At 37.5% G+C, this 27,812-nt stretch overlaps 3 protein-coding genes and 1 long non-coding RNA gene across 5 annotated transcripts in view; 1 reads left to right on the forward strand and 3 right to left on the reverse strand.

Moving 5' to 3' along the window:
- LOC564237 (uncharacterized) overlaps nt 1-13,977 on the reverse strand; it is a 130,319-nt gene extending 116,342 nt beyond the window's left edge. The window contains exons 1-11 of the mRNA XM_087243898.1: nt 13,836-13,977; nt 11,382-11,726; nt 9,763-10,119; nt 9,183-9,284; nt 7,638-7,790; nt 7,449-7,531; nt 5,915-6,244; nt 4,324-4,410; nt 4,138-4,230; nt 1,453-1,527; nt 1,161-1,274 (exon numbers count right to left, since the gene is read on the reverse strand). The gene's annotated coding sequence lies outside the window, so the exon portion shown is untranslated. The remainder of the gene's footprint in view (nt 1-1,160; nt 1,275-1,452; nt 1,528-4,137; nt 4,231-4,323; nt 4,411-5,914; nt 6,245-7,448; nt 7,532-7,637; nt 7,791-9,182; nt 9,285-9,762; nt 10,120-11,381; nt 11,727-13,835) is intronic.
- LOC141381140 (uncharacterized) overlaps nt 1-27,812 on the forward strand; it is a 686,936-nt gene that overhangs the window by 382,810 nt on the left and 276,314 nt on the right. The window lies entirely within an intron of this gene.
- On the reverse strand, nt 9,040-27,400 carry zgc:112965. Its single transcript, NM_001020706.1, is given in 9 exon segments — nt 9,040-9,133; nt 9,135-9,284; nt 9,763-10,119; nt 11,382-11,726; nt 15,006-15,131; nt 15,625-15,708; nt 15,810-15,938; nt 25,267-25,304; nt 27,338-27,400. Coding segments are annotated over 5 exon segments (969 nt in total). The 5' UTR covers nt 15,088-15,131; nt 15,625-15,708; nt 15,810-15,938; nt 25,267-25,304; nt 27,338-27,400; the 3' UTR covers nt 9,040-9,098.
- On the reverse strand, nt 18,610-27,402 carry LOC148679717 (uncharacterized). Of its 2 annotated transcripts, none has more exons than XR_015941959.1 (3): nt 27,338-27,402; nt 22,408-25,304; nt 18,610-20,534 (listed from the first exon to the last, which is right to left on the reverse strand). XR_015941959.1 is itself a non-coding variant. In XM_088649562.1 (3 exons), exons 2-3 carry the CDS (start codon nt 24,944-24,946, stop codon nt 23,297-23,299), a joined length of 1,566 nt encoding a protein of 521 aa, XP_088505688.1. In that variant the 5' UTR covers nt 24,947-25,304; nt 27,338-27,402; the 3' UTR covers nt 21,295-23,296. The 2 variants fall into 2 exon arrangements, 1 of the variants encoding a protein (XP_088505688.1); XM_088649562.1 differs by lacking the exon at nt 18,610-20,534 and having other exon boundaries at nt 21,295-24,180; nt 24,265-25,304.

Raw genomic sequence — 27,812 nt, forward strand, 5'->3', positions numbered from 1 at the left:
TTTAACTACATTGAAGCTCTTTACTTGTATAACGTGCATGCAAACTTTATAAATACTGTATAATTGTGAAAATGCTATGATCTGAAATTACACTCATCGGCCACTTTATTAGGTACACCTTACTAGTACCAGGTGGGACCCCCTTTTGCCTTCAGAACTACCTTAATCTTTGTGGCAAAGATTCAACAAGGTACTGGAAATATTCCTCAGTGATTTTGCTCCATAGTGACATGATAGCATCACCCAGTTGCAGCAGATTTGTCGGCTGCACATCTATGATGCGAATCTCCCGTTCCAACACATCCTAAAGGAGCTCTATTAGTTAGTGATCTGGTGACTGTGGATGTCATACAGTGAACTCATTTATGACATGGCACATTATCCTGTTAGAAGTAGCCATCAGAAGATGGGTCCTCTATGGTCATAAAGGGATGGACATGGTCAGCAACAATACTCAGGTAGGCTGTGGTGTTGACACGATGTTTAATTGGTATTAATAGGCCCAAAGTGTGACAAGAAAATATTCCTCACACCATTACATCACCACCACCAGCCTAAACAATTGATACAAGGCAGTATGGATCCATGCTTTTATGGTGTTGATGCCAAATTCTGACCCTATCTGGATGTTGCAGCCAAAATCGAGACTCATCAGACCAGGCAACATTTCTCCAATCTTCTATTGTCTAATTTTGGTGAGTCTGTGTGAATTGTAGCCTCAGTGTCCTGTTCTGTGCTGACAGGAGTGGCAGCCAGCGTGGTTTTCTGCTGCTGTAGCTCATCTGCCTCAAGGTTGGACCTGTTGTGCGTTCAGAGATGCTCGTCTGCATACCTCAGGTGTAACGAGTGGTTATTTAAGTTACTGAAATTTACGTTAACGAGCAGTTGAACAGGTGTACCTAATAAAGTGGCCGGTGAGTGAGTTTTTGACCAGTCAGGGCTGATCAAACCAATGTGATTGCACTTGTCAAAGGGTAATGCACATGTTTTTCTTTTGTTTTATTAATCATGTCAATGTAAAATATTCTGCATATTTTGTTTGAAATGATTGTTTTTAAAATGTTGGGCCTGTAACAAACACCATTAAAGAGATAAATCATGAATTTGCAGCAAACTAATGACTAGTAATGCATTACATGAATTCAGATGAGAATACTCACAGAAAATAATATAGATGAGGTCTAGCAAAAGCACCATCACAAACAGGATTATTATCACCACACGTTCATATCCGGCGTAATTCAGACTTTTGTCCCAGGCGGTTTTAAACAGAACTGAAAGAAAGAAACAAACAATTATAGATTTAGAAGAACTAATAACAATATTAGAACATTTATTACTGTACTGTTACTTCATTAGATTTGTAGCATAATATTCAACATTTCCTATTTTGTAAATATGTAAAGAAATGTTCATGATTATAACTGCTGAGTGAAAAATGTATGTCTTTACCTGAATAAAAAACAGCTGAGAAAGCGACATATTCTGCTCTGAAACTGTAACTTTGAATAAATGATTTAGTGTTTCCTGTAAAACAGAAAATACTTTTTAATATGAAACACTTTTTAATAAAAAAAAACAAAACAAAAAAAAACATTGAGTTTAATGGAGCGTCCACACCAGATGTGACTTGTGCAAATAAATCGATCTAAATCAAAGGTAAATTGATGCGTGAACATTTTGAGTTTACTTAATTCATTTGCGTGTGAAATTCACAACAAATGTGGATTTGCATCATGGTCAAGGCATCTGTCTGCCCAGTGACTCTAGTTTCGTTGCTAAATGGCTAACATGGATTTTATTGACAGAGTAGTTGTGCTTTATGTGCTTTAGGAAGGCTGAAAAACAGCGTAGATTTGTTTGTTGCCGTGTCCGAGTCCACTCTATCCTTTCAGAGGTGAACCCAGCTCCGTGAGTTCATCAACTCCTCCAGAAACTACCTGGATAACGGAGGCTTTCAGCAGTGATTCAAACTGAGCCAAGCCCAGTTTGATGCTGTTGTTCTGTGCGGGCAGGAGGATTTCCCCTCAGGACACCAACATCAGGCACTACATCATAATCACGCCTATACTAGAGCAAGCTCCTGAATGGTTAATGCAACACAAATGCCCACTAACGTTCAGATTTTCCAATTCGAGCGATTCGCATGGTAAACACATCAAACAGCCAATCAGCGCCACCCCATTCGCACAAATAGAACCGCAGGATGTCTAATCGCATCCTTACATTGACTTAACGTATAAAAATTACTCCCGCTTGATGCTTCATCTGCATCTAGTGTAAACACACCATCAAAAAACCTTGGTGAACACTGCAAATGCGAATGCGTGACTCAATATTGTGAAACCAATAGAAGATCAAAATTTGACCTCTCTGTACAGGAATTTAAAGGGGACCTACAAAAGAAGGCGGAGCTACAAAAACCTGTGTGTCAGCAGAGTGGGAGATTCAAACCCATGACAAACATCCTATGCTAATGAGTGAGAGATCTTCACTAATGGGTGGGGCTTTCCCCTCTCTGATGACATGTATAATATATATATATATATAATATATATTTAATATATAAGTGTTCCTGTTATTATGAATCATGATTATAAAAAATTAAAATTGATTATTTTTTATTATCAGCAGCTGGTTATACTCAGACTTTTGCCACAAAAATGTTTTAACCCCTTGTGTTTTTGCACAATAGGTCCCCTTTAAAATATGGAGCAATGGCTCATTTCATCAGTGCCACATCATCTTATTTCATCCTGACCCTTTACATAGTGCCATCCAACAGATGATTCCATTTTCAAAGTGTCAACGTCTCAGTATCTGTTTCACTAGCCTTCACATTATTTATCATTACTTAAGTTGTCCATTATTGTCTATGCTTTGCTTGTATTTGAGCCAGAATTTTGGTTCTTGTCTGGGTATCCCAATCTCTGTGGTAAAAACAAAACACAACTGTTTGGAGATTATTATTGCATCTGTTTGCTCCATAAAAGTCTTATCGTGGATCCCAGTTGTAAAAGCAACAAATAATAACTTGACATCTAGTTGATCATTTGGCAAAGTGGCAGAAGGTCGATTTTTCTGACGAATCATCTGTTGAACTGCATCCCAATCATCACAAATACTGCAAAAGATCCATTGGACCCAAGATTCTCATAGATATCAGTCAAGTTTGGTGAAGGAAAAATCATGGTTTGGGGTTACATTCAGTATGGGGGCGTGTGAGAGATCTGCAGAGTGGATGACGACATCAACAGCCTGAGGTATCAAGACATTTGTGCTGCCCATTACATTACAAACCACAGGAGAGGGCAAACTCTTCAGCAGGATAGCGCTCCTTCTCATACTTCAGCCTCCACATCAAAGTTCCTGACAGCAAAGAAGGTCAAGGTGCTCCAGGATTGGCCAGCCCAGTCACCAGAAATGAACCACATTGAACATGTCTGGGGTAAGATGGAGGAGGCATTGAAGATGAATCCAAAAGATCTTGATGATCTCAGGGAGTCCTGCAAGAATGCTTACTTTGCAATAACTCAAATCACTTATTAATAAAGTCATCTGGAATGGCCGAGATGTATGGGTGCAGTTCTCCAAGCTCATGGAGTCATACACAAAATTCATTCTTTTCCTGCTGAACCATTTATATTCTATACCAGGGGTCACAAACCCTGTTCCTGGAGAGCTACCTTCCTGCAGAATTCAGTCCCAACCCTGATCAAACACACCTGAACCAATTAATAGTACCCAAAGCCGCACTTGATAATTACAAACAGGTGTGTTTGGTTAGGGTTGCAACTAAAATCTGCAGGAAGGTAGCTCTCCAGGAACAGGGTTGGTGACCCCTGTTCTATACTGTTCATTATTTCTGTTAAGTGTCAAGACTTTTGCCTAAGCAAAGTCAGACCTTACTCTCCTAATGAAATAATTAAAAATCAAGACATGATCATATTTTATTTTGGTAAAATAAGCGTAATCTAGAGGCCTTTGCCTTTCATATAAGCCACTTCTGATACCAAATGATCAACTAGAAGTCAAGTTATTATTTGTTTTTCTCAAAACTTGAAGGCGACAAGACTTTTGTCAGGTAGTGTATGTGTAAACAATCAACTTCTACAAACAATCAAAAATTGATCATACCAGTAAAGCTATTAGCATATGGAGCTGCCCAGAGTAACATGAGAGGCCTCAGGAAATAAAGAGCGCAACAAGAGACTGACTCAAACAGAGAGCCTGCAATGAAAATAGACATTAATAACCATTCTGTTTTGTGTTAATAAACAACTGTTTTACTGACATAAAATGATGCTTCCATAAAACACTCACCCTCGGAAAAACCCCAGCAGACAAAAGCAAGAAACATCAGAATATTTGGACAGAAGACAAGAAACATTTGAACACGAAAGATTGAGTCTGTGGAGAAAATAGCCAATAATTAATACGAGTTCAAATCTGCTTTATAATCATCCGACATGATTGAGACTTCTTCATGAGAAGCATCATCATGGCGCATCACACATTTTGTTTCTAATTTGCAACATACAGATATTATGGTGTGCAAAAACTTACAGAAAAAAATGTGGTGTAACAAGGTGGGCTTCTCTTCTGGTGTGTGACCCCCTCCGAGTCTTTATAATAATAATAATAATAATATTAATAATAATTCCTAACATTTATATAGCGCTTTTCTGGGCACTCAAAGAGCTTTACACAATGGGGGGATCTCCCCATCCACCACCAGTGTGCAACATCCACCTGGATGATGTGACGGCAGCCATTTTGCACCAGACCGAACACCACACACCATCTGATTGGTAGAGAGGAGACAGCGATCAAGCCAATTGAAAATGGGGATGGTTAGGAGGCCATGATCAACAGAGGCCAGTGGGCAGATTTGGCCAGGATGCCGGGGTTAAACCCCTACTATGTTCGAAGGACATCCTGGGATTAACGACCATCCATTAAACATTTAACGTCTAATCCGAAAGACGGCACTCACTGAGCAGTATGGCATCCCCGTCACTATACTGGGGCATTAGGACCCATACAGACCGCAAGTTGGGCGCCCCCTGCTGGCCTCACTAACACCACTTCCGGTAGCAACCTAGCTTTCCCATGTGGTCTCCCATCCAGGTACTGACCGGGCGCAGCCCTGCTTAGCTTCAGTGGGCAACCATGTGAAAGTTGCAGAGAGCTAGCTGCCGGCAAGTCTTTAAAATTTCTATACAGGTTTGGACACATTTGTACTAGCTCTGCTACTCCACTCTTCAGTGTATTCATCTGGCTAGTTTTGTTGTTTTGGATATTGTTCTACTGTCTGACCACCCTGAAATAAGAAACGAATTGGAAGAAAGAATTGTCAAGGGCAGAGGTCTAAAATATACCCATTGATTGTGGAATCAGCACAGATCAATGGGAGCCAAAATGAACTCCCCTAAAAGTTTACTTTGTTGAGCTGTTTTAAACTGCCAAACCTGCCAAAGGCTAACTGTTACATTTATAATTACTCGAGCTTACTCACTTTTCTGTAGCAGACATAAAACTAAATAAAATCATCTCATTAAGTAAAGTTTCACAAACTAATTTCGAAGAGCACCTGATATGATTGACCGCAGCTGGTCTCTCATCTACAATCATTAGTTAGCCAATCAGATTAATCCAAACCTACCATAAGCAGCCCAGTTAAAAAAAAATACTCCCTTACCTTTGTTTTCCAAAGAAACCCCACATCTCCCCCTTTCTTCCTTTCTCGAGAACTACCTGATCTCGTACTCCCCTCACATGCTCATTGACCAGGCAGGAGCCCTGGGCTCAATTATCTCCGAGCTCAGAGTTCTCTCCCTGGACAGCATGGCAAACCTGCTATTAATATCAAGCAATATCTAAGTGTGTACTCTTGAAATATATTTTAACATACCGAGTAGTCTTAGCATCAATCTTGTCTGGACTGTAAAAACACGCTTCTGGTCACTGTAAACTGTACATGTGTATCGTGCCTCATCTTCCTCTCTCAGTTTGTCCAGTTGAAGGAAGTAGTTTCCATGTTGAATCTCCTCATCATGATTTTCCTGCTGCTGGGCCTCTGGTTGACTCTTGTGATCTTGATACAGATGAACCACAGTATCGTCTGCTCTTCTCCATTCCACCTTAAGACCCTTCACTGCCGAAGGATTCCTAATATAACAGGGTAAAACCACTGAAGATCCCAGAGAAGCAAGCGTTTGACGAGTACATTGAATGTCGAAGCCTAAAAAAGACAATTATTCTGATGTGATATTCTTTTTTTTTGGTTTTTATGTATATACTAAACTATGATAAAAATATATTATCTCTATACCACATTTAAAACAATGTCTACTGTCCAGGGTAATAATTTAGCTAATTTAGTTTAGTTCAAATAACATAAAATCCTTTTTGGGCAATATCATGCAATAGAACGTTTCTTTTAAATTCCTCAAGTATAACTAAATATTTTATAAATGCTAAGGGTGTCACGATCCTCCAAATCCTCGATTCGATTACATTTTCGATTCTAAAGGCACAATTCGATTCGATTTTCGATTATGAATAATTAATTAATTAATGACCAATTAATTATTTGTAGCCAACCGTTTAAACTACCTGACCTGCATGGTCTTTGTTTTACCCATAAACAAATCATACAGTAAATGAATAAAGGCAAGATACACACATAATTACCACCTGTCAATCACTTTTTCTGCGGGACTCGTGAATAGGCAGTGATCTGTTTCGTTATAATGGCGTCGGTAAAAAAGACGCACAACCAACAGGAACCAGCCAACAGTATCTGAGGTGTTCGCTAAAATGACTAAGTACAAGTGAGTGAAAGATTGAAGCAGTCCTCTGACTGCCTGGACCTGCTGTCTCAAGCGCACAAGTGGCTGTGTATGCGTCTGTGTCTGTGTGGTCACGTGATTGGCATTTTCCGTGAGCGGATTTGCAACGGGGGCGGGATCGCGATGCCGGTGTTGTCTATCGGATGAACCGTACGTAATACGTACATAGCAGAGCTTGCAAAACGGTGTTTTTTTGTCGACAACACGAAATCAAAAATGCTTACACACCGGCGACTTCATTGAAAGAGGAGAGGGTTTCTGTCGACGGGTCTCCTGCTTCTGCAGTTTAACAAGCACTTCAACAAGCCTGTTTTTTTTCCCGCTTGGCAAGCCAAGCTGACGTGACATGGGGGCGTGGCAGCATCGACGATTCTATCTTTTGATTCGATAATCGAAATTGAACATAAATTTCGATCGATTTCGATTAAAAATCAAAATCGTGACACCCCTAATAAATGCATTAATATACAAATGAAATGGCAAAGATAAAGCTTGTCTCTGTGTTAGTTGCAAAGACACAATTATGATAACAATATAATATAAAAACACATTTAAAAACATTCTGATTAGATCAAGAAAAAGATTTTTACTTACCCTCTACTACCTGTATACTGGCTGAAAATACACAGTTCTGAGCACTGTAAACTCTACATCTGTATTCTCCTTTATCTTCATCTCTGAGTTTGCCCAGACAGAGGGAGAAATTTCCATCTTGAATCTCCTCAGTAAAGAAATGAGCTCTACCATGATAATCCTGCTGCTGGGCTTCTGGTTGACTCTTACCGCCTTGATAGAGATGAACCAGAGTCCCTGAGTCTGCTCTTCTCCATTCCACCTTCAGACTTCCCTTTGATAAGTCTTTGTCAGCATGACATGGCAAAACTATTGAATCTTTCAGAGGATCATAATGTTTACAAGTATACCACACAAGGAAACCTGAAAAAGAAAGAGATATTACATTTGTTATGTAAAAAAAAAACATTTAATTGATAATAATATGTGGAACAATGTTTAAAGAATTGGCATTTTCATGTTGCAAATAAATTGGTTATGGATGTGTCTCAATTCATGCATTATAAGTGACGACAATTTGAGAATGCCTCTGTGTGACTGTGTCAAGAAGCACATCTGAAATCAGCGCACTGGTGTGGCAGGACCGGATGACCCTTTGGGAATAAGAATGCTGACTTTACCGTGCTCACAAGTACCTATCTAGTGTGAAGTTATGGTCACAGATTAGACATCAGAATTAAAGGCCATATTAGTAGCCATGCTCCTTGTAGAGGGAATACTGACATGAAGGCAATCAAGGAAGGCTTTGTAAGGAAAACCTTAACCGTTCAATTGCTCCACTTATTTAGATCCTTTTGGTGTGCCTAAAAAGACAAACAATTGACCAGTGTTACTTCACAGGGAAGCACTATGGATGTACTTTTCCTGAAACGACTTTCAGAAAGAAGTATGAAGGGCTGTAAAACAGAAGGTTGGGCCACATTAGTGGAGATCTTGGTGATTTACACTCTTGTTGGAAAAGAAAACCCTTCTCCATTTGAGGTGCAAGGACCAGATCAAAGGGAGTTATCGCAATTCTTAAAGGTTGTCTCTTAAGAATTTTTTTTCCAGTAGAAAGACAGCAGTTCCAGCCTCAGAGTGTTTCAAGAATCATTTAATAAGTGGTTTTCATCCAATCCTACTGGGACTGGATGCATGAATGAGAACCAGATGGACAAAGGGTCGTCTCTCGAGATGCAAACTGATCTACTTCTGCCTGGTTGAAAATTTATAAAAGGAGCTGTATCACCTTCAATCTCCATTCCCTGGGACTTAGCTCCTGCCTTGACAGGTTCTCCACTCCCTGGTTAAGATGCACAGGAATCTAATTTGCACGGACAAAGAACAGCTTTCCTTGGCCCCACAGAAGAATTTACATTGCCAGTATGGAGAGGCTGGCTCCTGGCTGATATGCAGCCAATATCTCCCTGAATCTCCAATGGGTTGCTCTTCATGGTAAATCACTTGGTTTCGAGCTTGAGCTAACCCTGAGATCCTGAAGATAATGTTTAAATGCTAGAAGCACTTATTGGACAGAAAAATGGTGGTGAAATTATGGAAGTTTGGAAGTCCGTGTGGGTCCTAGTGCACCAGAATTGCGGATGTACATTATAAAGATAGTTCAAAATGGGTGAACCATTTCCTTTAAAGAAATCCATGCATAATCATCCATTTATAACATGACTGACATGGCTAGCATGTTGTAAAAATTGAACCAAGGCAAAAACTTATTACAAACAAATAGACTAAACACTGACAGTTGCACATGCAATTGACCTTTATCAGGTGATCTGCTGTAGATCCAGACACAGGGCAGAAGCGCAGATCCACATGCAGAAATACAGAGTATCAACACCATTGTATGCAAAGCAGAGAAACCTGAGAGTCAGAAAGAGTTATGAAACAGTAAGATGCAGTATGTAATTCCTTATATTATTATTATTAGTGTTAGGAATGCATGAGTTTAATAATGCATGCAATGTGAGCAGGGTATTTGCTCATGGATCTATATTGCTTGTAGAAAGCTATAGTAGCTAACCATATTAGCTAATTTATAAACAAATAAGACCTTATAGTAATGCGTTACACTAGTCTGTCTGATATACATCAATACTCGTTTGGTATTTTACATTTCTATTACTGCCATTTTCCCTTTTAATCCAAATCAAATGGTCAAGAAAAAATGAACTTTTAAAATGCTGACACATTGATTTAATTTATTATTGACAGGATATTCTGAATACTTTGTGCAATCAGACATTTTTTATTCCAATTACTTCATCTAAAACTCTTCGCAATAACATCATTACCCGTGTATCAGACTGAATTATTATGTGCAGTTTTTATCATAACTCACTCAGTCTTCCCAGCACTACAGTAGCATTGGCTGATAAATCTCCAGCAAACACTTGACACATGTAAACTCCTTTATCCTCAGTTCTGACACTCTTCAGTCTGAGAGAGAAGTTTCCTTTGGGGATTTCAGCAGTGAAGAACTCAACTCTGCCTCTGAATTGTTCATCTCCCACCTCTGGCACAGCCTTATTGTTTTGGTAAAGCAGGATCAGAATATCTCCATCTTTATCTGTTTTCTTCCATGATACCTCTTCAATGTGTTCAGGTGTGATGTGAGAGTCTACAGAGCAGTTCAGAGTCACGTCCTCACCAACATGTATAGAAACAGATCGATTTGTTCCTGATACCAGCAAATGCTCTATGAAAACAAAAAAAGAAGGGTCTTGCTGCAGATCAACTACGCATGCTCTCATGCTGCATTCACACCAGACGCGGAAGAAGCAGGTGCACAGAGCTGGGCGCACCTCTGAAAGGATCTAGTGGACTCCAAACAAAATCAACACTGTTTTTCAGCTTTCATAAAAGCACATAAACACAGCTATTCTCTCAATAAAATCCCTGTTAGCCATTTAGCAATGAAGCTAGAGTCACTGGGAGGACAGAATCCCTGCCCATCACGCGAATCTGCATATGTTGTGAAGTGAATTTTATGCAAGAATGAAGCGAGTAGACTTAAAATGTTCACGTGTCAATTTATGCATGAATAGCTCAATTTATCTGCGCTTGACACATTTGGTGTGAACACAGCATCAGACCCGATTGGCTTTTAAAGGCTACAACTCTAACCCTACCCCTACCACCGCTCATATTGATGTGTCTTGCTCTATTGAGTGCATGGTGCCTGAGAGTGCATGTGCAGGTCTGCAGCCAGACACTATTGACATAACACCCTCTTTTAATGCTATCAGTCGATTGAATAGGCATTATCAGTGGTTATCAGCTCATAGATATGGGCCGGTAAGGGCAGACGGTAATAAAATACAATAAATGGGAAATGTAATAAATAATATAAATAATCAACATAGGCTCATTCTGCATGACGGTTTGCACACTTACCTCCACAAGAATGAATTTTCTGCTGCTACCAGTTTCTTCAGTGGCTCACCGTGTACATCAGCAGAATTGTGACGTGGTGCAGAGTGGACGATGACAGGGTTTGAGTCTGGCGTAGAACAGTTTCGGAAAGCAGGCAAGGCAAAAGCTAATTAAAGAAATAACTTGCTTTTGATTGCTCTTATTTATTTTTTTTTAAACTGACGGTTGGGTTTAGGGAAGGAGCAGGACGTGTCAATTAATGCTTTTGAACAAAAACTGAGGGTTGGGTTTAGGGAAGGAGGAGGACGGGCCAATTGGTGCTTCTGAAAAAAAAAACTGACGGTTGGGTCTAAGGAAAGAGGTCAATCAGAGTGGCCTCTAGTGGATTTCTGTGAGAAAATTATAAATTTGATACCTCATATAGCTGATTAACCATGTTGAATAACTCACAGCTCCATATCTATTAGCTGATAACAGCCATTTAATCGAGTGAAAACATTCGTATTCGCTGTATATAAAGGGTTAAAATATCAAAACAAAAATATGTGAATTCCATTTTTTTTACTTTTAGTTACTCTCACTCACCAACATCTTTTATCTTGATCACAGCTTCTCCAAAATTCTGCTGACTGTGAACTCTACACCTGTATTCTCCTTCATCTTGAGCTGTCAGATTGTCCAGACGGAGGGAGAAGTTTCCATGTTGAATCTCCTCAGTAAAGAAATGAGCTCTATCATGATAATCCTGCTGCTAGACCTCTGCTCGACTCTCACCATCTTGATACAGATGAATCAGAGTCTCTGAGTCTGCTCTTCTCCATTCCACCTCCAGATCCTCCACTGGTAAAGCTTCATCAACAAAACAGGGCAAAACCACTGAAGATCCCAGAGGAGCAGACAGAGGAGCAGAGGGACCACGAACAACTAACCCTGTAATTAAAAAGACAGTAAAACAAAAACGAAACTTTACTAAAAAATGGTCTTTCAGGATGATCATCATGATGGGTGAACGTTTTCTTGCTACACCTGTGGCCTGTTTCACAAACTAGTTGAAGAGTTTCAGAGTAGGTTTAGAGCTGACAACAACAAATAAATATATAAATAAAAAAACATCGATTTCACAACTCCAAACATTATCAGCCAAGGTTTTAAATCACTTAAAATTAAAAAAAGGGCCATTTTTAAATGAATAAATATAACAAAGTACATAAATGCATTGGATTAATAATAAATTAAATGTGAAGTGTAATATTGGCAGTGCATTTAAGAAATATGAACATTATATATACCCAACATTATACCTCTGGCAAATTCTCAATTAAAGTTTTTGATTAAAGGCAAATAAAAGCTGAGAAATATATATTTTTCTCACAATGGTGCCTCTTGTGCATTGCCTTATTATCTTTTAAGAGAAGCTGATGTCATTTCCAGTCAAAAAGGCTTGCTTGTTAAAAACAAGTAACTTTAAGTCAGAATTTGCCAGGGATATGAATCATTTCAGCCACGACAATTTTGTCTTTAAAAAGACTCTTGCACTGTGAACAAGTAATTTCTCAAACTGCAATGTCAGAAGACATACCCCATGTCAAGCTCAAGGATGGCATGGACAAAAAACAAAAGTCATACTAAAGTAAGTCTTAATTTTCACCATGAATAAACCACAGACAATAACATGAGAGAGAAAAAATAATATTCACTGCAACAAGCAAAAAGACAATAATAGACTTTTATTTTACTTTATATTTAGGAGCAGGTGGTGCCACAAATATTATTATAATAAGATCTATTCGCTTTAGTAAAAAAAAAAATAAAAAAAATTTAAAAAAAAACACTAATAAATAAATACAAAAAGAGCGTAATTTAATTAACTATTTGTTTATTCTCTGACTAATTATGTATAAAATCATTTAGGTGTCATCCGCGATCATCGAAATTACTGACATCAAATGATTCTGTTGTCTGATCTTCAGATAAGCGAACTTAAACAAATCGAGCATGTCTACATGATGTGGCAAAAAATAAACAAATGACTGCAGCACAATGAACACTTACTTTTAGGGGCGGACTGGCCATCTGGCAAGAAGGGCTGGACCAATTTTTAAATGTGGGCCGGTCAGTTTTTTTATTTTTTTTAATATGTATTGTTTTTAAGTGCAAACAGCTTTTATCTCTTGCTAGATGTGATATTATGATGATGATAATAAAATAATAATATTAAATGTTAAGCATTTGGCCCAATCGGCAACTGCCGCCTGGTTTCAAGATGGGCCGACCCAATCCAAGGTTCCCCGGACATTATCAAAATCTGGCAAGAAAGTCATATTATTTCACCATCTTTACACCAAAATAAATAGTGAATGTGCGTTTCCGTGGGTGGGGCTGTGTCGGTGTGGTAATGTGGGCTGGTGTGGCAACAGTGCCAGGGCTGAATTTTTGTCCCAGTCCGCCCCTGCCTACTTTTACTTTTATTGAACACATCAGTGCGATGACTTAGCACTGTATGATCATCACACAGTTATAGAATCAGACAAGAATCCCAGCATTATACGTTACAATCAATCATTACTGTGGTAATAGTAATAAAGTAGAAAGCAATATAGGACAGTGTAACAAACCAGCAAGTACACATTAAAGAATCTTTCATCAATAATTTAATATGCACATGTTAATTTTTTCCACTGTTTTTCATATTGCTTACAACTTCATTATTATGTACCTTTATTATTATTATTTATTTATTTTAAATCTGTGTCATTGACAAACTTTTAATAGTATTATCTCAATTTAGCCTAAACCATTTATCGGGTAAACTTAGTTCTAATTTTAGTTAAAATCTATTAACTTTTGGGGGAAAACTGTATACATTCACTTTTGAAAATGTTGTTTAATTATTATTAGTTGTAATTTTATTTATTTATAAAAGCTTATTTAAATTCACATCTTTTAAATAAATTTTCTTACTAATGAGCTAAATGATGACAGCTCTCTTTCCTCCCATCTTTAACACTTGAATAAGTATGCATGAAATCATTTACGTACCATCAGCGATCATCAGAATTACTGTCATTAAAACAATCTTCGGTTGATGCATCTTCAGATAAGCGAAATTAAACCAAAACGAGCATGTCTACATGACTGGAGATATCACTGCTGACAGACAGAGCTGCTCGTGCGATGCGACAAAATGAAAACTTGCTTTCACTTTCACTTCAGCCGCTTTCACGGTCTCTATGGTTACTGTTTTTTTCAATGTCTGCTTGTACTATCTTTTTGTTGCAATTTTTGTAAAGTGTCCTTCAGCTCTGGAAAGGCGTTATTTAAATTAAAAAAAAAAAACTATTACTGTTATTATTATTATTTTTTGTAAAGGCATCGATAGTCATTCATTGTTACAGTGTGCTCATTTAGATAAAACATGACATAAACATTTAACATTCAACGCTTTTGAACAAGTCAAATCTGAATTTCTCTATATAAAAACATGCATGAAAACAGAACAAGCATGATGGAGATGTCTTTAATATTTTTGTCACGATGTGGATAATTTAATTATATATAATATTTATAATAATCATAATAATATCATTTGTATTATTAAAGCTTCAAAACTTCTTCAACAGTTTTGGCAGCAAGTCTTTATTCCTCTCTTGTTAATTAAACTATGCAGTGCAGCATTTTATTTCTGAAACTGCACAGTCATGTTTAGGATGACGATGCAAAAAAGCTCATACTGTAAAGGATGGTTTTACTTTTGCGATGAGATAAGTATGCCATGTTCATAATTAAATAAGTAGAAATCACACACACACACACTGCATTAATTAGGTTTAAAACAAATTGCTCCCCACCACAATATATAACATGACAACATATTAATTACTGCATCGAAAAGCCAATTGTATACTTTTTGTGTTTTATTTATTTATGCGTTTATTGTTCTTTTTTTCTTTATTTATTAATTAATCAGGCAAAATATAGGGAGGGCGATAACACAATTATAACGCCAATAATAAAACAGATCAACTTTTGGGGAGAAAACAACTATTCTATTTATTTTATTATTTTTATTGTTTATTTTATTTATTTTTGAAAGCTTATTAAAATTCGCATCTCTTAAATATGTTTTCTTACTAATGAGCTAAATGATGACAGCTCTCTTTCCTCCCAACTTTAACACTTGAATAAGTATGCATGAAATCATTTACGTACCATCAGCGATCATCAGCATTACTGTCATTAAAACAATCTTCGGTTGATGCATCAGATAAGCCAAGTTAAACAAAACGAGCATGTCTACATGACTGGAGATATCGCTGCTGACAGACAGAGCTGCTCGTGCGTTGCGGCAAAATGAAAACTTTCACTTTCAGTTTAGACGCAAGTATAATTTCAGATGAGACGCATATGCTGGACAATGAACACATCACCGCGATGGTGTAAGTACTGTATGAGCACACCGAAATATAATCAGACAATCACAGCATTAAAGTGTCATCATAAATAATGCAATGCAAATAAAGTATAATGAACCAATAAAATTAACTATTTATCACACATTTTAAAGATTGAACTTTAAATTGTCTCATTAAAATGCACTCTAGTCTATTATTTTCACGACTTATGTAGTCTACTTCTCTATCTCTCAATCTGTTAACTTTGCAGAAATGTTCTGATGGATAAAATCAAGCCCTGATCAACATTGTATTTCTCATACTCCACAACAGAAAGTACATTTGACTATAAGTCATTTCAGCTTGCCTCACATTATCATAATGTTACGTTTAACAATCATAAAATGACAGCATAAAGACAAATGATTTATATTTACCAATGTGTGGATCACTTGCTGTTTGTCAGTGCCTCATCAAAAGGAGTGACCGTTTTGTTGTAAAACAGCGTCCTCTGCTGGAAACTCCAATCAAAAATCAAACACTTGATATTTATGGTTGGAAGACCTGATGTAAATACTCAACCATGGCTTCTGTTCTGGGATGGACATAAGGTAGATTTTACCTTTAGGTAGGGTAGCACCAGGCAGCAGGTCAAAGGCACAATCACATACTCAACATGATGAAAACTGGGTTGTTGCGGTCTAACTGAAGACATCGCTGCATGCATTGAATGCCTTCTTCTTGGGAGTTTCTGGAGGAAATAAAGGCAGGGCTTATTTGAGTGTCCAGGTTCAGGTAGTTTCTAAAAACAGCTCAAGAAACAATTATTCACAATTAATCACCAGTATTTCAGTTTACTGAAGAAGAATGCTTAAAGAGTGTGTCCCAGGATTCAATCCAGCATGAAGGTCTCCAACACAAGAAAAACTAAATAAATTCTCTCGATTTAAAAAAAAAGAGGCTATTTTTACATGCTTTCAGACATAACACTGGTAGTGACAAGGCTGTCAAATCACAGAATAGTGATGCGTGGATGGCGGTTATATCTGCGGGCACTGTGGATAATCCACGGGTAAGGCGGGTTGGGTAAAAAAAAAATACATTATGATTAATTGCTGATGGGTCGCGGGTGGATAACAATAAATATTAGTGATTTTTGCTTTGTATTTTTTTAAAACATTCTGTAAAATACAATGGTTTTAATATATTGTTGCAACACAGACTTATTCTGAAAATGTAGTCCCATGGATGTTTCTGGAGACCGCAAATTATGTAGCCGAAGGTACACATGGCTGCATTTCATCTTTCTTAAGGGAACGCTACAGGCGGTATGACGCTGTTCCTTTTCACGCGTGTGCAGGGCTTTCCCGCTGCAACCAGTTTGTCCTCGTTTGTATGTTGGCAGACTTGAGATGCAGGGAGGAATTGACCACAATGATGACAGGGTTCGAGTCCAGGGAATAGCGGTTCCAGAAATCAGATAATCATTAAAATGAACAAGTGAATACCAGGGTGAAAATGTGGTAAAATCTGAAAATGTGGTAAAAATCAGACGAGGGCTTTTCTTTTCTGGACGGCTTTTGTTGGTTGGCTTTAGGGACGCAAGTGGTTTGACTAGTTCTGCACAAGACTTTTGGCCAGCGGAGAAATTAAAATGGTCGTGCCCAACTGAGTCTGGTTCTCTCAAGGTTTTTTTTCTTCACTCCCATCAGGTGAAGTTTTTTTTCCCTCTCCGCTGTCGCCACTGCCTCGCATGGTTCAGGATTGGTAGAGCTACGCATCGATGAGTTGGCTCTTCAGTGTTTGAACTCTCAGTAATGATTAAATCACACTGAACTGAGCTAAACTGAACTGAACTTAAACATTAAAAACTGAACTACACTGTTCCAGTTACTGAACCACACTGTTCCAGTTACTATGACCATTTATGTGAAGCTGCTTTGACACAATCTACATTGTAAAAGCGCTATACAAATAAAGCTGAATTGAATTGACTAGTTAATCGATAAAATTGGTTGGGTTTAGGGGAGAAGGGTGAGTCGATTGAATGGTCGGTCCGGTCGGCTAGTCATTCAGTCAGTCAGTCAGACAGGCAGGCAGTCAGCGGCCTCTGGTGGGTTTACGTGAGAATAGCGCGCGCGAACAGCACTCTCGAGAGAAATTTGAGATATGATAAAGCATACACAGCCTCACAAATAAACAAACTGTATAAAATAAGTTTAAAAAAATTTTTCCCAGGCTATAACATGACAGAAATAGATTAATTACTGCAACAAAGAGACAATAAATGGCATTTTAGGATATTGTATTTATTCATGTAATTATTAATTAATCGTTCAAGCAATGTATACAGGGGGGAAGGAGGGACTGATGATTACAGCATATCAATTCACATTTGTTTAAAAAAATTACAATTAAATTAATAATATATATTTAAATAACTTAATTATTCAAAATAATATCCCTATTTAAATACACACTTTTCTTTCAAATAAGAAAAAAAACAGCTCTTTTCTCTTTAACACTAAACTTTAGCACTTTTATAATTATGCAGGAAATTATTTATGTACCATCAGTGATCAGCAAAACTATTCACATTAAAAACAACGCATCTTCAGACATGCTAAATTCAGCAAAACGAGCATGTCTAAATTAAAGAATGAAAACTTACTTTCACTTTCAAAATGATGGAAAAACAGACCCCTGTGTAATGAACACATCAGCAAGATGATTTTAGCATGTCTACTGTATGATCACAGAAAACTAATCAGACAATAATCACAGCATTACACTGTCGAAAGACTCACAACAAACCATTACTGCAATTAAAAACTAAAGTAATAAACAATATACAGCAACTATGCATGCACACACATTAATAAGCAACAAAACAACATAAAATCAGCCATCAAGAGTATTGAAATTAAAAGAGTATTTAAAAACAGTATTAAAATAACTTCATCATAAAGGGTGAACTTAAAAATGATGTTGTGCATTATTCTCAGCCAAGGTCACAATATATGAAGTGTACTTGTAAACATTATATTGATCTGTAAACCTTTCAGAAATGTTCTGATGAATAAAAAAATCTTATAGTCCACAATAAAAGTACATTTAATTTCAAAATGCCACTCATCAAAACACCTTTAATCTTGATAAAATAATGGCACAATGTCAAATCATTTATTATTACCAATGCATGGGCTACTTGTTTCCAAAGCTTGTTCCTGGAGGCCCACCAACAGTACACAATTTGGATATCTCCCTTATCCGACCCATTCATTTCAAGTTTTGGAGTCTCTTCTGATGTTCTGATGAGTTCATTCAGACGTGTTTGATTAGGAAGAGGATGAAAATGTGTACTGCTGGTGTCCCTTCAGGAACAGGGTTGGGAAACATTCACTTATCCAAGGGGATTTTCATTTTGTTGTAAAATAGCGTCCTCTATTGGAGACTCAATGTCACAGCAACAAATGGAAAGTGCTTGATTTTTATGGTTGGCGTAAACCTTGGAGAAAAACCTCATGTGAAAACTCATCCATGGCTTACTGTTCTGGGATGGACAAGGGGTAGATTTTCCCTTTAGGTCGGGTAGCACCAGGCAGCAGGTCAAAGGGACAGTACCATGGTCAACATGGCAATATCTGGTTGTTGCTGTCTTACATCCTGGAGTGCCCCATACTCAGATGCTGTTTTCTACCTTCTTGAACATATCTGGGGTCTCAACATTGGTAGAAATAAGGTGAAGGCAGAGCTTATTTGGCCACTGAACATATGCTGGTATTCAATAATTTAATATGGTGATAATGAACATGTACAATATTGATATCGTGGGCACTTCAAAATAGTGTGTTTGGGAATATTTCAACTAGTAGAGGGCCTTTAAAGAATATTCAGGTTATTGAATTTCAGTGGTTGTTCATCACAGCACCAAATGTTTCAAGATTAATAGGCGATTTATTTCCAAATAATAATGTATTCACATGCTAATCTGCCCTACGACAATAACAATCCACAGACTATTTATTGGCTTTTTGTTCATTAACTGCATACAGTGAGGTTTTATTAATTTAGATTGGTTAATTAAACTAATGTCAATGTAATGACAACTACAAAAGCATTTATTAATCTTAGGTGATGGTCATTTCTTAGTTAAGGCCTAGAACGACTTTTTAAAGTAGTAATTGTTTTATTAAATAGAGTACATAACTTATAAAATACAGAGCTGACTTTAACACAGCTGTAATGTGGCTATTTTGAACTGCTGATTATAATGCACAACCGCAGCATCACAACTGCAGATCCCGTGTAACCACACCAGCCTAGAACCTCCAGAACCCTCATCTTCACCCACAAGATCGTCTGAGGCCAGCCACCTGTGCATCAGTTTGCAGAACAAGTCATTTCTGCACAAACTATCAGACATCATCTCAGGAAAGCTCATCTGCATGCTCATCATCCTCATTGAGTCTCAAACTGACTGCAGATCATCATTATAACCAACTTGAAATGGCAAATGATCCCATCTGATGGTGTTTGGCACTTTAGAGAGATGTTCTCTTCATGGATGAATCATGGTTTTCACTGTGTGACAGTGTGTACGGCGTCGTGTGGGTGAGTGGATTGCTGATGTCAGTGTTGTGAATCGAGTGGCCCATGGTGGTGGTGGTGGGATTATGGCATGGCAAGCCTATGTTATGGACACGGGTTATTGATGGTATTTCAAATGCACAGAGAAACCGCATTGCGATCCTAAGGCTTATTGTTGTGCGAATATCCAGCAACTTCGCACAGCTATCAAAAAGAAATGTACCAACACTCGACATGGCACAATTAATAACCTGATGACCTCCATGTGAAGGAGATGTGTGGCACTACGTGAGGAAAATGGTGGTCACACCAGATACTGACCGGTTTCCTGACTATTTTACAATGACAGGTGTCAGTGTGAAAACCTTTCCTTTCAATGGCTTTGACTAACCGTGCCGCCACTTCAAGATACCACTCTAGGCGATTGCCTCCATTGCATAGGTTTACATCTGCCACTGAAGCCAAGATTTATTCATTCATTTTGGCAACAACCTTATGGGTTTCCACTGAGTGGTACAGTATGGTATGGTAGGCTTTTATGGACATTTCAACTGTCAAAAGGTACCAAAATCGAACCGTACCATACCACTTTTTTGTTTTCATGAACAAACTGCCATGGTGTACTATTATTATCACCTTTTGGACTATTATGAACTCATAATAACGAAAATACTTTCTAACAGAGGTTACATTTGCATCTGACTGTGGGCTATATGTTGCATGCTGTTTTTGAACCCAAATAAGGACTTAATGTATGCTGTGTGTTAGAGATGCGCGGATGGGCTATTATTTCATCCGCAACCGCATGACAAAAATCATCATCCGTCCGCCATCCATCCACAGTAACATTTTTGACCAATTTTTAAAACCGCACCCGCTCGCCATCTGCTGATTGGGCTCTTTATTTGAATGGCTTATTCCTTTTTATTATTAAATAAATGTTTCTTTATTGATCATTATAGAATAGAGAATGACTTTAATGTAGACATGCAGTTAATCCAAACGTGCAAGTCATTAATTGACGACGCTTTGAAGTGACGCTAAAGATACGAGGATGTGTCTTTTCACTTGATTCGATTCCTCGGTCCTTGAGTCTTTTCCTTGCGTCCTTCCCTCGAACGTGGGGTGGAAGTACGAGGAAAGAAAGCAAGGAAAGGAAACGAGGATGCACAAATAAGAAATGAGAAGCACCCGAGCTCTCAGAATATCAGCAGTGAACTCCGTCTCCAATCGGCGCACAGGGACAAAAATAAATAAATAGCCTAAATTAAACGCACTGTAGCTACTATACAACTTTTTTATTGTAGCCTAATAGAAAACGCATTGACACATCATTTCAACATGCTGCTATTTAGCCTACTACTAAATGCCTATTTCACTTTATTTTTTAGTAAATAGATAGAATAATAAGTCATTTACATTATAGCCTAATAATGTTTACATTTGTAGTTGTCCATAGCAACCCCAAAAACGTAACTGCTTGCCTTGCACATCTAATTAATGGGCACAGTTTTTCGACTATTTATTTATTTATTTATTTTTTATTTTTTGCTGTGGATGTTATTGAGCTTGTAGAAATCGGAAGTAACACCAGTTCTGCGACACAGATGAACCTTTACTGATATCCCTATTAGACAATGCCTATTTTATATGCCAAAAGAAACAACAGGCAGTAAAAAAATCTTAACATAAATATCTTAATGTAGGCATAGGCTATCGCTATATATCGCATGCTTTGGCAAACAGTTGAAAATTTTTTTAATAAAAACGTCATATCGTGCCTTAGCCTTGTAGGCTCAGTCACTCCCACAATTATAAATTAAATTAGAAAAATAGATATTCCATCCCTCTTTGAGCGAACATAAAGTCTGACCAGGCTAAAATGCATGTATGACAACTGCCCCAATAACCCATGGACTTAGGATCATCCCCATTCCCCTCAAACTTGAAGCATAACGAAATACTACGCCATTACAGTTGTGACAAAGAAATTCTGGCAAAATAACCTTAGCCTCAGAACGTAAAAGCGAGGCCAACATGTCTAGAATAGAATAGGCTAAACCAATATGAACGTAAAATTATCAGCTGACTGAACTCAAAAGTTTATATTTAACATATGTGTAGCCTAAATAACATAGGCTAATTGGTTTAATATGCCTGACCTTAGGTCTAGTTTGATTTTTTCTTGGCACAATGCAGGAATAAAATAGCATCTACAGTGTCAGGATTCAGACGGGAGCGACTGCATAGCCACTATAATGCGCCCTGCTGCACTGAAGGAGCGCTCGCTCGCAGCACTTGTTGCTGAAATGCATAGAATTCTCTTGGAAAGGTGCTGTAGTCGTGGGAATGACTGGCCTTATTTCTCCCAAAAGGAAAGTAGATTTTCCTCTGCTGATCCATCTATACGGAAGTTTGTAGAGGAATACTTCTGTACTTCATCCAGAATTAGTGTATCCGATTCCTCCTCCCATTCTGTGAAGTCAGCTAGGCTTTTTCGTTGGTGTGCCAGCTATGCCTATAAAAACAGTACAACCGCCCACCACCCGCCCGAATTTAATTAAAATATAATTTCTTCGTAACGTCATCCGCGGAGTTCGCGGCTATAACCGCCAACCGCGCATCTCTACTATGTGTAGTTCTTCTGTAAATGGTTACATATCAAAGACTGTAATGCTGTGTTCACACCAGACGCAGAACGCGCGGATAAAATCGCGATATTCGAGCGTAAATAGCCGCGTGAACATTTGAGGTAACTTGTTTCATTTGCGCATCAAATCAGATTCATTTGCGCATGAAATTTATTATTCACGTGTTTGCATTGACTTAACATGTAAATCACTCGCGCTTGACGAGCGTTCCGCGTCTGGTGTGAACGCAGCTTGAGGGTCTGTATGTGTTTATATACACATTACATTTATTTATTTATTTTATATAATCGCAGACGTTAGAGTAGGCTATTTCGCATCATTGATCTGCAGTTATAATCGAATCCTGTTCATAGTAGTGAACATTTATACACGAGTATCTATGTGTATGAAGCGTCTGTTTTGTAAGAAGTGCTTCTCACATGATATGTGAACGACCCGTACAGCTATACTTTGACATTTCCTCAAACGAGAATGACATTGACTGAAACTTTGTCCTACACTACACCCACCGAAAGGATACCATTGGTACTTTTATGCAGTGGAAATGCAAGCCTGACAAAGGTGACCCATACCGACCCGTACCGTACTCTACCACTCCATTAATACATGAAAACATGTGATATAAAAAAAGTTGCTCTGCTAAAATGCAAAACATATACATTTGTTTTTTCAACCAATTAGGTAAATTCAGTAGTCATGGAACAAGTTCAACATCAAATAAAAGAAACTATTGATAAATGAATCAAACACTCAATATAAACGGATAGACCCCCTGCCCCTCGCTACATTAACACCAAACATTCTGCTTTTGTCCAGTTTCATGAGTCCTATCAACTGCAACAAATGAGTGTAACTCTTTAGATGCTGATCACGGTTTCTCTCGTGTGAATCCTCTCATGTTTTTTTTCCGGATATGTAGCTGATTGAATCTCTTGTCACAGTGTGAACACTTGAAAGGTTTCTCTCCAGTGTGAATCTTCTGATGTTTTCTTAAACTTAACTGTGTTGAAAAACTTTTTCCACACACAGAACATGAATAAGGCTTCTCCTTTGTATGAGCTCTAAGATGGATCTTCAGATATGTGGCTCTTAAAAATGTTTTGCTGCATTGATCACATTTGTGTGATTTTTCTCCAGTGTGGATCAAAATGTGTTTATTAAAACTTGATGACCCTCTGAAATTCTTCCCACACTGAGTACATGTGTACGGTTTCTCTCCAGTGTGAATCCGCTCATGTTTTTTAAGATTTCCTAACTGACTGAATCTCTTGTCGCAGTGTGAACACTTGTAAGGTTTCTCTCCAGTGTGAATCCTCTGGTGCAGTTTCAAATGTTGAGCACTAATAAAAGTCTTCTCACACTCAAAGCACATATACTCTTTCACACCAGTGTGAATCTTCTGATGTACTCTTAAATATGACTGCCTTGAAAAACTCTTTCCACACACAGAACATGAATAAGGCTTCTCCTTCGTATGAACTCTAAGATGAGCCTTCAGATTTGCAGCTTTCAAAAATGTTTTACCGCATTGATCACATTTGTGTGTTTTCTTTCCAGTGTGGATCAACATGTGCTGATGAAGGCTTGATGAGTATCCGAAACTCCTCCCACACTTAGCACATGTGTACGGTTTCTCTCCAGTGTGAATAATCATGTGTTGAGTAAGGGATGATGATTGTGTGAAGCTCTTTCCACACTGAGTACATGTGTACGGTTTCTCTCCAGTGTGAATCCTCTGATGGACCTTCAGATCTGTAGCTGTCAAAAATGGTTTACCGCATTGATCACATTTGTGTGTTTTCTCTCCACTGTGGAGCTTCATGTGTTGATTAAGACTTGATAATCCTCTGAAATTCTTCCCACACTGAGTACATGTGTATGGTTTCTCTCCAGTGTGAATCCTCTTATGTAAATTCAAGTTTCCTAGCCGATTGAATCTCTTGTCGCAGTGTGAACACTTGTAGGGCTTCTCTCCAGTGTGAATCCTCTCATGTACTTTCAGAGTTGATAACTGACTGAATCTCTTGTCACAGTGTGAACAATTGAACGGTTTCTCTCCAGTGTGAATCCTCTCATGTATTTTCAGGACTGATAAATGACTGAATCTCTTGTCGCAGTGTGAACACTTGTAAGGTTTCTCTCCGGTGTGAATCCTCTCATGTCTTTTCAGAATTGATAACTGACTGAATCTCTTGTCGCAGTGTGAACACTTGTAAGGTTTCTCTCTAGTGTGAATCCTCTCATGTGTTTCCAGGCATCTTACATAACAGAATCTCTTGTCGCAGTGTGAACACTTGTAAGGTTTCTCTCCAGTGTGAATGCTCTCATGTCTTTTCAGAATTGATAACTGACAGAATCTCTTGTCGCAGTGTGAACACTGGTAAGGTTTCTCTCTGGTGTGCACAGTCTGGTGCCTTTTCAAATGATCAGCTCTAGTAAAAGTCTTCTCACAATCCAAGCACATATACTTTTTCTCACCACTGTGGATCTTCTTATGTTTTACTAAACTTGACTGCATTTCAAAACTTATTTCACACACAGAACATGAAAGAGGCTTCTCTTTTGTATGAGCCCTAAGATGTGTCTTCAGCTGTAAAGCCCTCAAAAATGTTTTGCCACATTGATCACGTGTGTGTGTTTTCTCTCCACTGTGGATCTGAGGATCCAAAACTCTTCCCACACTGAGTATGTGTACGGTTTCTCTCCAGTTTGGATCCTCGTGTGAATCTCAAGACTTTTCCATACCAAACATTTTCCACATAGAGTGCGCATAAAACAATTCCTCTTTCTATTTTTTCATAAGGTAAATACATTCAGTTGGTAAATAATGTACTTTACCAGATCATCTTCAATCTTCTCATTCTCTTCAGTAAAGTCTGAAATCAAATTGGAAAAAAAAAGCTTTTAGTCAATCATAAAAATCTGAGCAAACTGAAGTGAAAAGACATTGGAGACAGTGACAAAACAAACCTTCATTTTGACACATTTTTACAAATCTCTCTGTCAAAATCAATATCACGTTTATAACAGGTATTAAGGATCAGGGCTGCATTACCTGATAACATCTATTATGCAATGAAGACTATTTTATTCTGGGTCTACCCAGCCAAAATTCCTTGAACTTCCTGAACTGCTCAAAATTTCTCCTGGTTTGTCTCTTTTTCAACTCACAACTGGAAAAAATGGTTCATTGCAAATTATTACAAACAAGTTATGTAATCTGAATTTAAACAAACAAAAAGGACTGGTGTTCTGCTGTTTGTGTGTGAACGTGGAATTTATGTGTAGTGTTTTGACAAAATGAGCCTTCATTTTGAAATTGTGCTTAAGCAATCGTAAAAAAAAAAACTGTAAGCAAAAAAAAGTGTTTTTGTTTTTATCAGATTAATAAAAAAGAAATAAAATGACCCAAATAATTAATTAATCGCAATAAACATTAGTTATTAGTAAACGTGTATAATCAGGTGAATATAGTCCTATTTACCATCATGGATGTCTTTAAAAGGTAAGGAGCTAACTGGAAAAGGGTTAGAGTTAGATTTTTTATTCTCTAAAAGTGTGCTGTAAACACGTAAACCTGTATAACCATAAATACATAATTAGATGTGTAGTTTACGATTATGTCTTAGAGAGAACTGAGCAAGACTACAGCCATGGAGCAAAGCAAAGCAGAGTGAACAGGGCTATGTGAAAATACAGCCATGGTATGTGGACATTTATGGTATGCTCCTGAGAAGCCTGAAAAATAGAGAAGGGACAGAGCCTCCGAGAATAACATGAAAAGTGTAACATGACTCTAAACACCTGTCAATGCATGAAGTTTATACTGGACCCATTAAGTGGAAACACTATGCTAAACTGGACAAATACATTGATCTGTGATCCATACGCACGTGACCTTCAGATTTTTTTATATATATATATATATATATATATATATATATATATATATATATATATATATATATATATATATATATATATATATATATATTTTTTTTTTTTTTTTTTTTTTTTACATGTTGGTTCAATCATATATCTGTACAATGTTGTATAAATTAAAATGTCAGATTTATTCATATAGCATCAACATCAGCAACAGAAAAGATTATCATTTTTCACAGCATTAAATATTTATTTTAATTTAGCATGTACAGGTTATAATTCATGTTTAATAAAACCAAATGTTTCTTGCAGTAATGTTTTGGTAATAAATGGAAAGCAAATTACATGCGTCTCCTTCCTCTTTTTGGCTGATCTGAAAAATGGTCTGAAATGGTCAAAACCATAATGTGATCTGAACCGTGAGATTTGTGAACTATTGAACCACTATTAATTACACATCAGCTTAACCTGTCAAAACATTATATAAGCTGTGATTTATCTGGACATTTTCTGGACTATTTGCATTAAAAAAACTGAAAAATGTCTTTACTCAACATTCACTTCTTCAAAACTTATCAGGGTTTCTTTACTCTGTTGAACACAAAGGAAGATATTTTGGTTTCAGCTTTTCTCAAACTATCTTCTTTAGCAGAAGATAAGATAAGATAATGAGTAAAGAAACTCATAAATGTTTAGAATAAAGCACTTGCGGAAAAGTAAACGACGAGTAAATCTTCATCTTTGGTTGAATTATTCATTTTAAACAGTTTTCTTCAGCATATCTCTGAAATCACTTCCTAAATACATTATATAGAAATACAAATAAAAAGTACATTCGTGACATTAGTATAAGAAACTATAAATATCGCTTAAATATTTACCTAATAATGCTAACGTTATGCAAGTTATCAATGTTAGCAATGATCAACAAAACAGATCAACCCGCAAGATATAGCATTCGCACTCAATCACATTCACACACTCGCAAACCTTACAAAGGTCAGATTTAATACATTTAACTTACTTTATATAGAAGAACAACATACAGTAGCAAAGGTAAAGTTTGGCATCCGTCGGCAACTCCAGTGCGCTAATTCACTCTCCAACTCATATAATAAACATTTGCCTGCACGCCGACCAGCGAATGCTGATTGGCTGCCTGTGGCTCAGCGAATGCTGATTGGCTGTCTGTGACTCGGGGAATGCTGATTGGATGTGAATCAGTCTTGGTAAAAAAAAAGTCTGGTCAGAAAAGTAAGTTACTTCGTTTTTCGTTTTACTCGACTGTTTTATGCAGCTGAATGTTTGAGCCTTTCAGACAAAAAGTAAAGTGAAAAGCCTCAGACTTAAGTAAATATAATTGTACATTAGTGCTATTCTCTACTGCATGAGCAACAGGACACAGGAGAATAAAGTTCAACATCCTTCAGTGATAAAATAAAGGAAAGAAGAAACACAAATGCTGGATCCGATTTGGTTATTAAAATGACATTTTATAC

This window comes from Danio rerio, chromosome 3 (assembly GCF_052040795.2).
Source record: "Danio rerio strain M-AB ecotype USA chromosome 3, GRCz13ab, whole genome shotgun sequence".
Taxonomy (NCBI): Eukaryota; Metazoa; Chordata; class Actinopteri; order Cypriniformes; family Danionidae; genus Danio; species Danio rerio.

What these genes read in the sequence shown, in the direction of transcription:
- LOC148679717 (XM_088649562.1), bottom strand. Translation starts at nt 24,946, where the DNA reads ATGCAGTCAAGTTTAGTAAAACATAAGAAGATCCACAGTGGTGAGAAA. An exon ending in GAATTTCAGAGGATTATCAA is followed by an intron (nt 24,181 to 24,264) that starts GTCTTAATCAAC and finishes TGACAGCTACAG; the next exon opens with ATCTGAAGGTCCATCAGAGG.